The 17,348-nt window shown below is 34.6% G+C and overlaps 1 protein-coding gene across 8 annotated transcripts in view; it reads left to right on the forward strand.

The window, feature by feature from the left end:
* The window catches only part of NRCAM (neuronal cell adhesion molecule), a 144,509-nt gene that overhangs the window by 97,945 nt on the left and 29,216 nt on the right, over positions 1 to 17,348 (forward strand). For 7 of the 8 annotated variants that reach the window (XM_090137758.1, XM_090137750.1, XM_090137781.1 and 4 more), the window contains 13 exons: positions 2,110 to 2,253; positions 3,304 to 3,415; positions 3,669 to 3,835; positions 3,919 to 4,066; positions 4,592 to 4,716; positions 6,938 to 7,039; positions 8,855 to 9,052; positions 9,166 to 9,236; positions 10,108 to 10,333; positions 10,637 to 10,752; positions 15,252 to 15,456; positions 15,637 to 15,759; positions 16,769 to 16,945. In XM_090137758.1, the coding sequence (XP_089993884.1) occupies positions 2,110 to 2,253; positions 3,304 to 3,415; positions 3,669 to 3,835; positions 3,919 to 4,066; positions 4,592 to 4,716; positions 6,938 to 7,039; positions 8,855 to 9,052; positions 9,166 to 9,236; positions 10,108 to 10,333; positions 10,637 to 10,752; positions 15,252 to 15,456; positions 15,637 to 15,759; positions 16,769 to 16,945 (1,914 nt within the window). Of the gene's footprint in view, positions 1 to 2,109; positions 2,254 to 3,303; positions 3,416 to 3,668; positions 3,836 to 3,918; positions 4,067 to 4,591; positions 4,717 to 5,614; positions 5,645 to 6,937; positions 7,040 to 8,854; positions 9,053 to 9,165; positions 9,237 to 10,107; positions 10,334 to 10,636; positions 10,753 to 15,251; positions 15,457 to 15,636; positions 15,760 to 16,768; positions 16,955 to 17,348 lie in introns of all 8 variants that reach the window. The other variant, XM_090137767.1, reaches the window with a different exon arrangement.

Here is a 17,348-nt window from a genome sequence, read left to right on the forward strand (position 1 = left end):
GCTGTCAAAGTTTTGTGAAACGGAGTGAGCGTATGTGTTCAGACAGACAGACAGACAGACAGCGGTCAGGGTGCTCACAGCTAACTAGGACAGAAGTATCCCACAGAGGCCTTACGTTCTCTGTAGACAAATAGCCTATATTTGACTCAATGATTTTGAGACTGAATGTTGTCTGATACAGAACACATGCTTAGCTATACATTACAACAGCAGAAATTTTACAGCAAATCCTTAGAGTTCATATGCCCAGCTGTACACATCCATTTTAGTTATTGTGTAGTTCTTTGCTGCTTTTCCTGTCAGCCTGTCAAATACATCAAAAGCATTTTCTTCTTTTTGTGCAGCCATTCTGCATGGTGACCAGACTACACTGCAGACAAGCAGTGTGTGAGGGCAGGGTTATAGTTGAGTGATGTAGCATCTACCTTCTAGGGCCTGGCCCTGCAAGATGTAGTATAGTACATGAGCAAAGACATATAGGTTGTGCTTGTGTTGCCTGGAAATATTAGGTGTGTCAGAAAACACACAGTAGATGCCAGTCTCAACGCAGCACTCTTGATTCAGCATGGAGGTAGCTAGATAAGAGAAATGAAGCACTGACTAACCTGATACTTTTTTTTTCTTTTTTTTTTTCTTTTCTCCTGGACCCATGATTTAAAATACTTTTCTTAGAACAGGCACCTACTTTCTTTTCTTTGAAGTGCTGAAGAATGGTATCTCTTCTTTTCCCTAAATAAAAAAGTGAGAAGGGAAGATGCTACCCTTCTTTTTATACAACTCAATGCTTACCTCATGAGGGGCCCTACCAAGCCTCTAAATTAGAAAGTATGGAGGGACACACAGAGCAAGGAGCCATGAGCCTCTGCCTCTTGGGGGGATGGTTGTGTACATTTTCCAGGTAATGGTGATGTGTGTACAGATACAGAATGCTTCTCACGGGTGAGTAGACTGCCTACTGGGCTACTCACTGCTCCACTATTTTCAGCCCATGAATCTTTTAATGAACATGGCACTTACGAGTTGAGAACTGAGATACTATCTGAAACAAAAGGTACTGTCACTTACAGAAAATCCATGTCAATTTTTTAATTGATCTTTTCTATGAATCCAGAGAAATCAGGAATATTTTTATATGAAAATGTCTTCCACATATGCACTTATTTTCTCAAACTCCAATAATTGGTGTCAATCTCGATGCAAACAAACTATGGTGTTCCTATTTATTCACTTATTTTTCATATTAGTATAGCAATAAGATCACCAATGTATCAACATTAGTAATGCTTTGATAGATTTTACTTAGCTATTTTAAACATTAAATTATAATTTGTGCATTTTTATTCGGTGCAGCGTTATGAGCTAATTCTGTTATACCTCTGTCACTCCAGTTGTATCATAACTGATAGCAATTATTCTTCAGTTAATCTCAGAATTTTATTTTCAATTATATTCTAGATTCTGGGATGCAAGAGCATTTTGACACACCTCTTGCTGCTATGGAATAGTTGGAGCAATGGCACTTTATAATAGTTACATAAGGGAAAGAGTGCCACCTACTGAATTACTGTCACTGCTTTTTGGAAGACTCGATATTGTGTTACTGAGATAGTTTGAAATGGACTATCTAAATAATTTAGATAATTATTTAGGTATATAAAAACAGATTTGAAAAGCTAAACAATTAAACTCTAGGGGCCCTAAGGTTCCAATTGTAACACAATTTTCTTTTGATGTTGAGAAGTATTTCTTTATTTTTGTAGATAGTGTTTTTAGCTTCCTGAATTTTGTTGCATCTGTATATTTCCTCCTTGTTGTGGGCAAAATCTGATCTCATCTCTGATTATTTGGGCAAAAAGAAACACAATACAACAACAAAAGCAACAAACACAAAAACCTCTAAAAAAAAGGAAGTCTACCATCCTGAATTAAATGTGCATAGAACTAGAAGAACTTCCTTAATCATTCTGGAATTCAGATCTTACACAGTGAACAAATGTGAAAATAGAGTAAACTGCATATTGGTCTCACATATTATATGTTCTTTTCAGTAGCATGAAACATGTAATGCAGTTTAAGAGAAAGAACTATTTCTTTTCTTTACACCAACAGTTGCCCCAGAAGATCCTAGCAGAAAGGTAGATGGGGATACCATTATTTTCTCTGCTGTGCAAGAACGGTCAAGTGCTGTTTATCAGTGCAATGCTTCTAATGAGTATGGATACTTGCTGGCAAATGCATTTGTGAATGTTCTTGGTAAGAAAAAAATGCTTATATTTTTCAGTCTTCTTGGTTATTCACTTGTCTCCTATTATTACATGGATTGTTTGCCCAAGCATTCATTGAGGTTTTTAGTATATGGAGACTGATATATTTCCTGAACTTTGTAAAAGTCCCATATATAGATATCTTAGGGTTTCTTTTTGTAGGATATTCCTGAATTTCCCTTTCACTACTACTCGGTAAGAAGCATAGTTGTGGAATCTTGAGAAATTTGGCAGAATTTTTTTTTTTTTTAATTAAATCATAAAAAAATCTAAACAAACAAATAAGGTAGGAATTAATATTCCTTAGGATAGAATGTTTCAGTGCACTTTCATGTATTTGCTGGAGTTTTGGGACTGTTAAATATTTGTTACATTTGAAAACTACAGTACAGACCACATTCCACTCCTGCAGTGATCCCAGATTCAGGTAATCCCTGGATAAGATACAGCTAAACTGAAGATTATCTATAAATTACTATTACAAGGAGAAATGATTATGCGTTAGTCTTGAAGGCCTCCAAGGATGTGTTTCACATTATGAGATATTGTGGTCTCAGTATCTTCCCACTGAATTTAACAAAAATAGTAGAAGGATGGCCCCTAAAGACTCTCCTGAAGGAAATGGCAGGTCCTTTGATTGAGAGACAGTTTTTTAAGTGAAAGAACCTCATTTTGGGTTTTCTGTTCAAAAATGTAGGTGATTCACCAAAAATACCTGTTAACTTCTTTCTGCCTGGAGGTTTTCTTGTAATTATATAGCTCACTCTGTTCCCAGGAGTTTCTCTTCATGAAGTATGTTCTACTTTAAATTTTCCAATTGAAACCACTGGCTTTAGTGCCCTATTCATTGTAAATAGGAAAGAAGTGTTTGTTTTTCAGATGAAAATTCTGCTGCATTAATATTTCCTCAGGCTGCAAATAGTTGAATGTAATTGGACCCTAGACTGAGATCAGAAATACTTCTTTAGGCCCTTCTTGATGTCTTTATGTTTTGTATTTGTATCTTCGCATCTATATCCAGATATCTTTATCTTTTCAGCTGAGCCACCAAGGATTCTAACTCCTGCTAATAAGCTGTATCAAGTCATCGCAGATAGTCCTGCATTAATAGATTGTGCTTATTTTGGTTCACCTAAGCCTGAAATTGAATGGTAGGTTGTAGTTCTTGTGTTTAAGTTATGGAAAAGAACCAGTTGTACCCATGGAAACAAACACATTAATTATATTTGGCGTAGCAACATGTTTAAGTGTAAAGTTTAAACTTAAATTTAAACTCATTTAAATATCATTATGGATGCTGTCTGTATTTGCTAACATAGCAGTCCAAGTTTATTATTTCCAAATAATAAAATATGATAGAATTTAATTACGGCATTGGGTAACGGTGATATCTTTCACTTAAAGGTTTAAGGGAGTGAAAGGTAGCATCTTACGTGGAAATGAATATGTTTTCCATGATAATGGGACCTTGGAAATTCCAGTGGCTCAGAAGGATAGTACTGGTACATACACATGTGTTGCAAGGAATAAATTAGGAAAGACACAAAATGAAGTACAATTGGAAGTTAAAGGTAAGCTATGAATCCCTGTTTCATCACAAATTACTGTAGAACTTAAGACTTTCTAAATATCTAATAGACATTTCAAATTTCAGACCCAACGATGATAATTAAACAGCCAGAATACAAAGTGATTCAGAGATCTTCCCAGGCTTCATTTGAATGTATAATAAAACATGATCCTACCTTAATACCAACAGTTATATGGCTGAAAGACAATAATGAACTACCAGATGATGAAAGGTATAGACAAAATATTTCATATTTTATTTTTGTTTTCTTGTTTCTTCTGTGTGCTTCTTCTCCTGAATTTTGAAGGGCACACATTGGCCTATTGATATTTTTCCAAGCAATACTATTCTGTATTTGATGACTAAAAGACTTATCTAATGTGGTGAAAAAATTAAATTAGAATTCAAAATAAAATGAAATGCAATTTTTTTTTTTTTTATGTGTACATTGATCATGCATATCAATTATAAGCATAAGAAACTGAAGAGTAAATTAAGACATTTCTGCTGTAGATCACAGATAATTAAAAGTAGTTTGAGTATATTTGGAAATAAAAATACATTAGAAAAAAGGTAGGCAGATACTATGGAAAGATGTTTAAGACTAATGCAGAAAAATCTGATACAGATCCTTAGCTTACATTGTTGTCTAGATATTTGCTGAAGTTCACATGTTGGATTTGACAATGCTTTAAGCATATTTCTTATAGCACTACCAGTTACTGAAAGTCATTGGCTGAATCTATTGTATTTGCAGGTTTCTAGTTGGTAAAGACAACTTGACCATTATGAATGTAACTGATAAAGATGATGGAACGTATACTTGCATAGTTAATACTACTCTGGACAGTGTTTCAGCAAGTGCTGTGCTTACTGTTGTTGGTAAGAATACTCTAAGAAATTATGATAGCAGAACTGTACTTAATTTCTGTTAAGTAGGAAAACAACATTTGATTTAAAATAAAAAGCTTAAAAATAGGTTTTGATTGCTAGGATAGGACAAAAGAAATTTCAGATACTTATATATGTGTTTCATTTTAAAAAATATAATAATCTTACCCTAAAGTTTGCTTTTGAATCATCTACTTACAAAAGGATCTGATGGCTTCAAGACACATGCAGTTTCACACTGTATAGGTTTTAATTCCTATCACACCTGAGCTAACATGGTAAATTATGAATTTCTAAGTACTTGTTATGTCAGGAATCTCTTCTGCAGTTAGATTACTCCTCAGAAAGAGTGAGCATGCTTGATTGTTGGACTTTTCAATGATTTTCTTATTAAATTTGTTTTCCCTGTTAACTTTTTATAATTGCAGATTTTTGTAAAATGTGTTAGTTTGCCCCTTCTCCCACTTTATAAGAAAGTTTTAAGTAGATGTCCTGTGTGATTCTTGACTGGGGAAGTTAAGTGGAAGTGAAGTTCAACATGAGAGTTGAAATCAAGTATGCTTGTGTTTTAAAATTGTATTGTGGTCTTATGCATATCCAGAAATGACATCTAGTCTTGTATTTACAACCATCCTGTACTCGTTTATAAATTTTCATAAGATTGCTTACTTTATTTTCTTGATCCATCTATACTATAAAAAAGGATAAAGTATTGTAGAATGCTTTTATCAGTTTTCAGTTTAAATTTCTCAATTACTCAAACTCAGCGATTTGCTCTAAATAAGTTAGCTTTTCTGTATCTCTAATTGTTATGATCTGTAACTACCTGCTATATTCTGTTCCTTTGGCTACTAACTGATTAAATCCTTTATATTAATGTTCTTTTCAGCTGCTCCCCCAACTCCAGCTATCATTTACGGTAAACTAATACAAAGTTCCCTTCATCTGCCAGATATATTTCTCATTTTTCCATTACAAAGTGCAATGTCTCTTTTTCCCTCTTTTTTTTTGTGTTTGTGTGTGAATGTGTGTTTGTTTTCATCCCATTTTACCAACTGCTTTGATACTGGAGTATTAGACTTTGGAATTTTACAGTGCAGGGTGCTTTATATTTTAGAGAATAAATGATTTTAAAAGATAAATTATTTTTAATTGAGATTACAGTGTGAGAGTATTTTCTAATGGTGAACACTGTAATACAGATCAGTTATATAATAAATGAAAGTCTTAAAAGGTAAATCCATTCATTTATTTAAAGCTAATTCACTATCAAAGAACGTGTAACAGATAAATTGTAGTATATTTTTCATTTAATTTAATAACACCTTTCTTGGTCTGGTGTATTTATGTTATAGTTTGTATACATTTTACCTCATACAAAATGGGTAGGACCTTATTGTCTCTTTTATGATTGATGAAACTGCCAAGTAAGGATTTTGAAATTAAAATACACCAAAAAATCTGTCAGTCATGCATAGTCCTAAATTGGAAAGCCTACACCCTTTAATTTGATAGCATTTTTTCTGAATTTGGAATTTGAAATGCAAAAACGCTTCTGAGTGTTGAGCACATTTATGTAGGTCCTGTCATAAGCAGAGAAAATGCTTATGCATTCTTAAGTGAACTTACTCGTTAGTCTTTATATTCATGTAACAATTCATATAATTAAATATTTTCTTCAGTTGAAATGGACATTTACATCTTCATGCATTATGAAGGTGTATTTTATCAACTTGTTTGATATTTCAAGATATCTAAGAAGTACAACAAAAATAAGTGTCTTAGCAACTCAGTTTCCATTTGCACTGTACTTGCTTTGATTTCATAGGCAACATATTTGTAGTGCTTCTAGAAAAGCTTTTTTGATGTGAATTCTTTATTTTCCATTTTATTAAATATTTCTATTTATAATAGATTATTACTCTATAAACTAAAGAGATGCTTCATGTTTATTTTTTTCTCATTACATTTTTATATCACAGTGCAAATTCTTGTTACTGTGTAGAAGTTTCCAAATACATCACTTCTTCCCCATTTCGTATCTGTTTTGTGACAATTGCATGCTAATAGTCATGAAACAATGCTTATACGAGTCAGTAGATCTGCACTGCTGTATTTGTGGGCTTCTTTTCATTGGAATGTAAGGATTTTTCCAAAGATAAAACTACATATTCTGACATGATTATTTGTTTTGTGTTCATTTGATTTACAGCTCGGCCAAATCCACCGCTTGATTTGGAATTGACAGGTCAGCTAGAAAGAAGCATTGAACTCTCATGGGTACCAGGAGAAGAAAATAACAGTCCCATTACAAGTATGTTTGCCTGTGTCTATTGTAGCAGCAGACACCAAAGAGTTTAAAATTTTTTTCTTGTGTAGCATGGAAGAATGGCAAATTCATCTGTTACAGTAGCCATTTATTTACATTAAAAAAATCACTGAAATCTACTGCTGAGCCAAGGTGAAAGACTTATTTACTACCCTGAAGTGCTGGACTTTTTTTCCAAATACCTGTGCGAGTTCATGTAAAGGTTGATAGTGATGTGAGCTCTGTCTGACAAGGTTCTGTCTTATGAATATGTAGAGAGCAGGCTTGTTTATTAGTTGAATGAATAAAAAGTTACTTATATGTCCTTTGAAAGGTGAAAGCTACTGTCATCTTGCTTTAACTCTTTCATAATTCCCATGAACTTGAAATAGCATCAGTACCACTACCTTTCATCACTATTGGTAACAGACCCCTATCCTTCATGAAAATATAAACCAGATAGTTTTTTTTATTTGTTTTTCCTAGTCTAGATACTTGAGGGAATACAGTGCATCCATACGACAGAGAAAATAAACGTATTAAATCTTTTTAGACAGGAAATTGATCTGAAATGTTCTAATTTCTCCCAGTTGAGCACAGTGAAAGCACTGAAGTTTTATGCTTTCAGATTTGTTTAATGTATATGGACTCATAATTTGCTTTTTAAAATATAAAAACCATTAATATAAATATTTGAATTATATTTGTTACAATTCATTTATATACTCTTGTGTCAGTACTTTGATTTTTTTTCCAGACCAGATGACAAAAGCCTTTTTTTTTTTTTCTTTTCTATTGAAATGCAATCATTCTGACTCAAGAGATTTGATACCAGGTGATGGTTCATGTCAGAGATTTTCCAATGCATACATTAAAATACTGGAAATTTTACTCTTCCAATTAAGTAATGCTGGTATTAATTACAGTAAATTTAAACTGATGTGTTGTCCCCTGAGAGGTTGCGAAACAAAACATTTGCTTCATAAGTAAGGCTAATGTTGTGGCTACTGTTCACAGTTCAAAAAAACGAGGCTCAAAGATAGCACTTCATTTTGAGTGATCCTTTTACAAAGATAGTATGATTCATATACTAGAATCTGTCTTTCGGCTGATTGACAGCTGAAAAAAGACATAACAATGTACAGTGATTTTATTTTTGGTTCTACAAATCTGTCTATCCCTGAGGTTCTATATTCTGCACAGACTTGACTGCAATTAATAATATTCACGCAGAAAAATCTCAAGAAATTAAGTTTCTGTACATTAATTCCTTGACTGACTTTGAAGATACTGAAAAGAGCACTTAAAAACCTTCCTCAAGTAATGATTCTTGACTTTAAATAGTTTTTCACTGATCTGACTGAGGAAAATGGAATACTCACTTGGTCTTAATATTGTATAGGTACTACAATAATGTCATCTTGATATAACCAGGAGCAATGTATTTGTCTGCCAAAATGATATTTTATATCAAAATTCCGATCTTGTCCCACTTTCTTGCTGTGATAGTTCGAGGATTCCTGTTACATTTAAATCCAGTACCTGGGAGATTGCTCTTGTAAGAATGTGCTGCCTGACATCTGTATTAGTAAGAATACCACATAGCAAAAGAACAAGTTCTTCTCTTATATTTTCATCCAGGCAGTACTTTTGAGATCCACATTATATATGTCTCCTATATTCTTAAACTTCAGTTTCCATGATTTTTAAAAATGTTCGCTGGATTGCTCAGTTTTGATTAGCTCATTCAAAAATGACTACACTGATCTGAGAAGGTGTTGCAGATTTTGACATAAAATTGGATTCAATTTCTGTTTGCAGACTTTGTGATTGAGTATGAGGATGGACTGCATGAGCCAGGGGTATGGCATTACCAGACGGAAGTTCCTGGATCTCAGACAACTGTGCAGTTGAAGTTGTCTCCATATGTCAACTACTCATTCCGTGTGATTGCTGTCAATGAAATTGGTAGAAGTCAGCCAAGTGAACCATCTGAACAGTACCTGACAAAATCCGCAAGTAAATAAGTATTCCTGCTTACTAGTAATTGATCTGTACTGTGAATGGCATTGCATTTGCTTGGAATGGAAACAGCAATCATTCCTGTTTACATGTAAATACTTTGTTTTTAGACCCTGATGAAAATCCTTCTAATGTACAAGGAATAGGCTCAGAACCTGATAACTTGGTAATAACGTGGGAGGTAAGTTTGGGTTTTGGAAGTTTGTTTGTTGTTGCCTCTGTGAGTAGCATTTTTATAGAGAATTTCTTTAAAGAAATAATGATCTATCTGAGATTTCCCTGTGAGATAATATATGTATTGTGTGTTTAACACATTCTTGGAAAAGAAAAAAAAAAAATCTAGACATTTCTCATTCTTCATTTTCAGGGAAAATCTGAATACATTATCAAAGAAAAATATTTTTTCAAGGTGCCATATTTTCCTTGAGTGATTTCTCTAAGATAAGCAACTAAATTGGTAGTACAAGATGTTTTGCTGCCAATGTAGAAGAACTTAAGTATGTAAATTGTGGTTTATCTCAAGTATACTCTTAGAATGAATTCTAATGTAAAACTTAATTCTCAGCTTTTGTCATAAGCTGAATTGCTGTGCACAGTTCCTCTGGAAAAAAAAAAAACCACTTGTGTTTCTGTCAAGCCCTTGCCATCATGATAGGAGCTCAAGAGAGCCATTTAAATTTCACCTCCCAGGCAAGAAACATTCTCTAGGGACACACAATTTTAGGGAGCTGGTGTAAATCTGTTTCTCCCTCTTCTACTTCTAAAAACTGTATTCAAAAAATGAAATATGTATAGAAACTCCACTGTATGGTTGTCTGGTAATTAGCTATTATCTTATTCAAAACTCTCAATGCAGTTTTTACTAATACTAAAAAGCAACTGAAACTACCTCATATAAAAAGTAAATTGAAAATTTCAGCAGTGCTTTTCTGTCCCTGAACACAATAGTAATTCTTCAGTAAAATTCTAAATCAGCAACTTTGTGACTTTAGATTTTTTTTAGAGGCTACAGAATATTTTAAAAGCAGTTTGATTCACTCTTTTTATTTCAGTCTCTAAAAGGCTTTCAGTCTAACGGACCAGGACTCCAATACAAAGTCAGCTGGCGCCAGAAGGATGTTGATGATGAATGGACATCTGTTGTAGTTGCAAACGTGTCTAAATATATTGTGTCTGGTACACCAACTTTTGTTCCCTATGAAATAAAAGTACAGGCTTTAAATGACCTGGGATATGCACCAGAGCCATCAGAGGTTATTGGACATTCAGGGGAAGACTGTAAGTTTCCTAGTTTGACTCTGTAGTATTAATTAAAAGCAACTAAGTGTATAACCTGAGTGGGAATTCAAAATATTGAAGTATTAAAGAGGGATGTAGTTGATTTTTTTTTCTTTTTTTGTAAGTTAAAATGAAGTAAGTTGGGAATAACAAGCATTCATAAAACCCTGTAGTATTCATGTTGAGATTGATTTTTCTCAAAGAATTCTTCTCAAAGATTTCTTCTCAAAAAAATGTTATAAGTCATTCCAAGAAAGTATTTTCATGTGGTGTTTGATCCTAACTCAGTATCTTTTCACACAGTGCCAATGGTTGCTCCAGGCAATGTGCAGGTTCATGTAATTAACAGCACATTGGCAAAGGTGCACTGGGACCCTGTTCCACTAAAATCTGTCCGAGGACATCTTCAGGGGTATAAAGTAAGTACAATCAAAAGCTTGCTATTCTCATTTGTTGAAATAGATCACTCCTGCAAGGTGAGATTGTATCTAGTTTGTAGTAACTTGATATGTAAGAGAATTCTTGCTTTTAAGAGAGCTCACAAGTTTGGCTGACAGGAGCCAAGTGTTATTAAGACTTATTTAAAATTTGGCAAGGCTCCAACCTTGTAGTATGCCTCCTGTGATATTGTCCTTGAAGAAAAAGGAGATGCTTTTGCAATCAAATTTGCACACATTAAATAGATTGAAACCTTAAAATAGTTTTACAGATCTTTTTCCAAAAGGATATTTAGAGGATGAGGAGAAATAGTTTCTGCTGGAGTCTCTTCTAGGTATGATGTTATTGACTTTTTTTGCAGTTGTTCATCTTCTGCAAAAGTATGATTAGTCACATGATTCTGATGAACTAGCCAATTGGTAGTTTAGTGCGGTGTCTTTTTAGAGGCCAAGGAAAGGCTCAATTTAGAGATACTGGAAATGTTGGAAGCTATAGAGTATACCTGAAGGAAGCTAATTGTATGGTATTGTATTGACTTTGGTGATAACTGGTAGGTTGTGTTGGAAACAAAACAATGCAATTAGAAAAGAATGGAAGACTTCACAGTAGGAAACTGGAGCAGCGGTGACCTTCATAGATCAGGGAAAATCCAGTCACAAAAGTTGCTTCAGAGTTTTTGCATTAGAAGCAAATCAGAAGAAAATCAAGATATGATAGATGGGCTGTGGAGCAGAGGGTAGAATGAGAGGATACATCAACCTCCTCTGCAAAACAGTAGAAAATAAGTAACTACTTATTCACTCATCTGTAAGTATACTAATAAATATTTCCACCAGAACAGATAAGTTCCGCAGCCTGAACTAGGTTACCTTGTAAGACAGACTATTTTGAACTACTTCTGTTTAAATGAAAAGAGAAAAATAAATATTTGAAAACTGACAGAAGGAAGGAATATTTGGAACAAAAGAAATGCACATCATACTTATAAATTTGAGGACTAGAATTCAAAAGCAGTGAATCTAAACTTCAGTGCATTACAGGTTGTTGTGTTCGTGGTATGTGGGTATGACTTATCTTGCACAAATACCACTGTCTGGAGAGACATAAGCTAGTTCTGTAATGAGCTAATGTAAGTATTTGTAGTTAGTGTGGTACTTGGCCCTATATAATAAATCTGGCTGAGAAGCAGGACTTGTTATACTTTTATATCACTATCCGTTTGATTACAGTCTCATATCAACCTGGTATTTCACAAGCAAACAGGATCATCCATTATGTGATAATTAAAATTTAGTCAAGTTATTTCTCTCTCTTAATCCAGTTACCACAATGCTAATGCCCATAATCTGAATCACCAAATTTCAGTTAATGATAATTAATTAAAAAAAAAAAAAGAAAAAAAAAAGCCATGCACAGAAACCCTTGCCAATGTATCCAGTGTTTTCACTCTTCAAAAGCTTGTTTAAAGGGCGATGTCATAATCCCAGGTTTTCTGTCCTGTATTTGTACTCTTCTCTTTCCATTAGCCTAAGAAGTTAGTCATGCCATGGTACCTTTTGTTTAGTGTGTTAGTCCTTCTCTGTATGTGCTATGTTTTGTTTTGTTTTCTTCTCTTTTCTTTTTGAAGAAGAGGAGAACTGCACAGTTACACAAAGTTAAGCAATGCTGAAACTACAATAAGTTAGGCACCAGTCATAGATAAAAAGCTCAAGACTACAGGACTGATAGCTGACCTGACCACTGTGTAATTTGCTTTAATAGGTAGGATAAATGAGACAGTGGTATATCCTAGAATATGTTGCATAAGATGCAGCAAAAGTTTCTTAAATAATTTTTGCTGATACAACTATATCAAGCTAAAATTAGACAAGGTATGACATATCCTAAGACTTAAAGAATAGTTAGTTACTGAAACAAAGCTTTCTCTGAAGTCATGTTGAAAACTTGTCACAGGTGCAGTTTGCTTAGTGTCTTAGTTACTGAAATAGCTTATAAAGCATATGATTATATTTTTTTAAAATGCTTCAGAAAACCCTGCTGGCAAATTCAGGCTTTGCTAAGTAACAAAATTACTTCAGATGTCAGCCCAACATGCACATTGCATTAGGGGTGCCTTTCTTAGTAAAGGGAAGGGAATTTCTCTAAAGAGCTATATTATGAAGACAAATGGATGAACAAAGCAGGAAGATGTCTCACTGGCAGCAGCCTGTACTACACCATTCATATTTTGCTATTTTATTAATTATTACTGGATATACTTTGGTACTATGAAGCAGTTCAAACTGAAAAAAAAAACTTCAGTGTTACTGCTGCTGCCATTTTTCCCTGTTATTCTTATAAATTCAGTGGTTATTCAATACAGTAAGCAAAAAATGTGATGCAATGTCTTTTAGTGTCATATTACTTTTCTAGATCACTACTTATCAAGCCCAGCTTCAATTTCAGCCTAGATAGTGACAAGTGATCACTCAGCTCTAATAATGTACTTCTGACATTAACCATACCTGAGTAGTTTTAATACTAACAGTATCAGCAAATCAAGCTTTTCTGAACTTATAATCGGCTTTCTGTACTAGTTTGTAGGATTACAGTTAGAGGATGAGAGCTGGCAGCATTGAAAAATGTTAACTCTAGCCATGTAAAACATCATGGCCCTTAACAGGGACTGGAATGAAATGGAAGGTAGTCAGCATTAGAGAGATTGTGTTAGTATAATACGTTTTCGAAAGAAATCTAGTTGGGCCTTGTAAGACCTAACAATTCCCTTTTACGAATTCAAATGTGAAATCACAGCTTCCTTAATTAGATTTATATTTGGCAAAAATAAAACCAGAAATTTACCCTTTTACACTATTATATCAGTTTTAATGTCTATTATTATGTGCGTGAAAATTATGCTGTGAAAAATGAAAAGATTATGCTGTGAAAAATGAAAAGTCATGCACTTGCAGCTGATACTCCAAGGATTAAGACAGGTGTTTGTAGGGGCAAATGTTAATGTCTTAATGTCTTTCCAGAAACTGTAGTAGACTCTATATGGTAAAGATAGGGCAGTCAAGAGATTCCAGTATTTACCTGTGAGGCCCATCTGCAGTTTCTTAGAAACAAATTCAGCAAAATGGACATCAGAATCAGCTATGTGCTCTGATCCTTATATCATATAAAAGGAGGAATAGTTCTTCTGTCCAGGAGATCTTTGTATAACTGTAACTTCAGAGGCCTTTCATGATTTGTGTGTTTTTCCAGCATAGAAAAATGTCAGGTTTTTTTCTTTTCACACTAAAAACATCCATTTGGCCTCCACATCACAGGGAATATACCTGCACGGTTAGAGGAAAATTATCTAATCATGTAACAATATGGCAAGGCTGCTGCTTTGAAAGCTGTGTAAACTTCTTTCTGCAAGTATGGATTTATATGAGCTTAGATGCCAACTTGAGAATCATCTAATACGAAGGCTGTTCCAAAGCAGAATTTGCATCAAACTGGCTTTGATTATAAGTAGGACTGGCAGATGGTAATCTTCACCCAGTCATGTAGGCACAACTTTCTGGATGAGATTTACCCCTGGAGCTCTTGCTTCTCTGGATAGCTGAGCTGAGGCCAATAGGATGAAGTTCAACAAGAACAAGTGCTGCGTCCTGCATTTCAGCCACAACAATTTCAGGCAACTCTACAGGCTTGGGGCAGAGTGGCTGGGAGACTGTGTAGAGGAAATGGACTTGGGGGTGTTGACTGATGCTCGGCTGAACATGAGCCAGCAGTGTGCCCAGGTGGCCAAGAGGGCCAATGGCATCCTGTCTTGAATCAGAATAGTATGGCCAGAAGGAGCAGGAAAATTATCACACCTCTGTACTCAGTGTTGGTGAGGCTGTACCTTGAGTACTGTGTTCAGTTCTGTGCCCCTCACTACAGGAAAAACATTGAGGCTCTGGAGCATGTCCAGAGAAGGGCAACAAAGCTGGTGAGGGGTCTGCAGCACAAGTCTTATGAGGAGCAGCTGAAGGAACTGGGATTATTTAGTCTGGATAAAAGGCTCAGGGGTGACCTTATTGCTCTCTACAACAGTCTGAAAGGAGGATGTGGTGAGGTGAGGGATTGGCCTCTTCTCTTGCATAACTAGTGATAGGATGAGAGGGAATGGCTTCAAGCTGTACCAGGGAAAGTTCAGGTAGGATATTAGAAAAAGTTTCATTTCCAAAAGAGTGGTCAGGTGCTGGAATGGGCTGGAGGTGTTCGAGAAACACTGAGATGTGGAACTGAGGGACATCATTTAGTGGGAAGTATTGGTGTAGGTGGGCAGTTGGACTGCATGATCTTGGAGGTCTTTTCCAACCTTGGTTGTTCTATGATTTTAACCTGAGCTTTTTTAAATTATGGTTACTCCTACATATACAATTCATGAATATGCATGGAAAAGCTTAACTTCTGTAAAACTAGAATACCTCTATACTCACTGTAAATTTTCTTTTGTCTTTAGGTTTACTACTGGAAAGTACAGAGTCTATCCAAAAGGAGTAAGCGACATGTAGAAAAAAAGATCTTGACTTTCAGGGGAAACAAGACTTTTGGAATGTTACCAGGGCTAGAGCCCTATAGTTCTTACAAGCTGAATGTTAGAGTTGTTAATGGTAAAGGAGAAGGACCAGCAAGCCCAGACAAAATGTTTAAAACTCCTGAAGGAGGTATGAAATGAGAATGAAGATGTTATATATTCAACAATAGAACACTGAGGATACAATTGCTGAATTTTTATCTCGGATATCATAAAATAATAATATGGCTCAATATTGTAATATTCTTAATGATTCACGAGTCGTTTTAAGTTCATCTAATTCGTGTTTCTCATATATTCTTCTTAAAAGTTCCTAGCTCACCCTCCTTTTTGAAGATCACTAATCCAACACTGGACTCTCTGACTCTAGAGTGGGGTTCACCTACCCATCCAAATGGTGTTTTGACATCATACATACTGAAGTTTCAGCCAAGTAAGTTAATTTTTTATATATAGCTCTACCTTTGACAATATGTCCAGCAAACAGTAAATCATTTCTTAAAAGTAACGTTTAATTTATTATGTTCAAAAAGATATAATTGCACTATAGATGTCAAGTTTGAAAAAGATCAATGTATTTTGACAATATATCTGATCCTATTTGAATAATTCTTCTTGTTCAAGTACAAGTTTAGCACTTTTCTATTAGTTTTGTTTCCTCAAACCATGCTTCACAGGAAAATGGAGGTGAAGACCCACAGATAATCAACAGCCAAATCAAAAGCACTTATAAATCCTATGTTCTGACTGCAGAGAAAACATCGTTAGTGGTAGACCAAAATAAATCCAATTATATTGTTGTCTCCCTCTTTAATTTTCACAATATTCTAATTTTAAAATAAAAAATATTGTATGTGCCCTTCATTCATATCAGAAAGATACAGGATTTAAATTAAAATATGCCTGATATCCCTTCAGTCTGTCACTTCCTTAGGATCCACATGCCCAGAAATTAGTCAGCAAGGACACTGGGAATTAGGAATTACATGTGCATGGAACATCTTAAGGCAGATTATTTTCTTTCACTTACCAAATTCCACTGTTCCTTGTCATTAGGTAGAAGACACTTCAGCATTTTTATTTCTAAGCATACTGAATTTATTTCTAAGCAGTTAGTTCAGAGTTTCAGAGGTCTTAATGATTTCTGTTTCAAAAGTGTTTAAATTCAGTTGATGTGCACATAGTGCCTTGGATTCAGGTACTTTACTTAAGAGTATGGAACTTGAGCTTAAGAAACCTATAGGTGTTTCCCATTTCCCTGAGGTGCATAAAGGTGCCTTTCTTTGGAAACTGCATTATCATTCATATAACCTGAATTGAGCAATGCAGCAGGCAAACAAATACAAAAAAAAAAAGTTAAACCTGTTTTAACAGTAGTCAATTTTCCTAACTAATTTCTTTTCTTCTTTCTTTCTTCCTTTTTTTTTTTTTTTCAATAACAGTTAACAACACACATGAATTAGGTCCCTTGGTAGAGATAAGGATACCTGCCAATGAGAGCAGCTTGATATTAAAAAATTTGAATTACAGCACACGATACAAGTTTTACTTTAATGCACAAACATCAGTTGGATCAGGAAGTCAGATAACTGAGGAAGCAGTAACAATTATGGATGAAGGTAAGATGGGTATGTATAAAGAAAACCCACTGAGTTTAAAAAAGACTAGCAATTTGGTTAAAAATATAACTACTGCCTTCCATTACGGAAATAGTCCTTGGTAAAAAATTCTCCAGGGCTCTTTTTATCTGTGTTATACACTATTGAAATACTATATATAGTTTTTAAGAAAAGATGTACAAGTTTCCCTACTGTAATAGAAACCCCAAATGAAGTCCCTTTGTAGTAAATTCACAAGATCTAAGTCTGTGGCTTTCTGGGCTTCAAAATTTCAAGTAACTTCACATCCTAAGTGATCTTTCTCCATTCACCTGTTCTGTTTCAGTCACCTGCTTGGGTCACAGAGAATAATACTGAAATAATGTAGCTTTATGGCTCATTGAGGAAATGTGTCCTCTCTTCT

The sequence above is a fragment of the Phasianus colchicus genome, chromosome 1 (genome assembly GCF_987193195.1).
Source record: "Phasianus colchicus chromosome 1, bPhaCol1.hap1.1, whole genome shotgun sequence".
Classification (NCBI taxonomy): Eukaryota; Metazoa; Chordata; class Aves; order Galliformes; family Phasianidae; genus Phasianus; species Phasianus colchicus.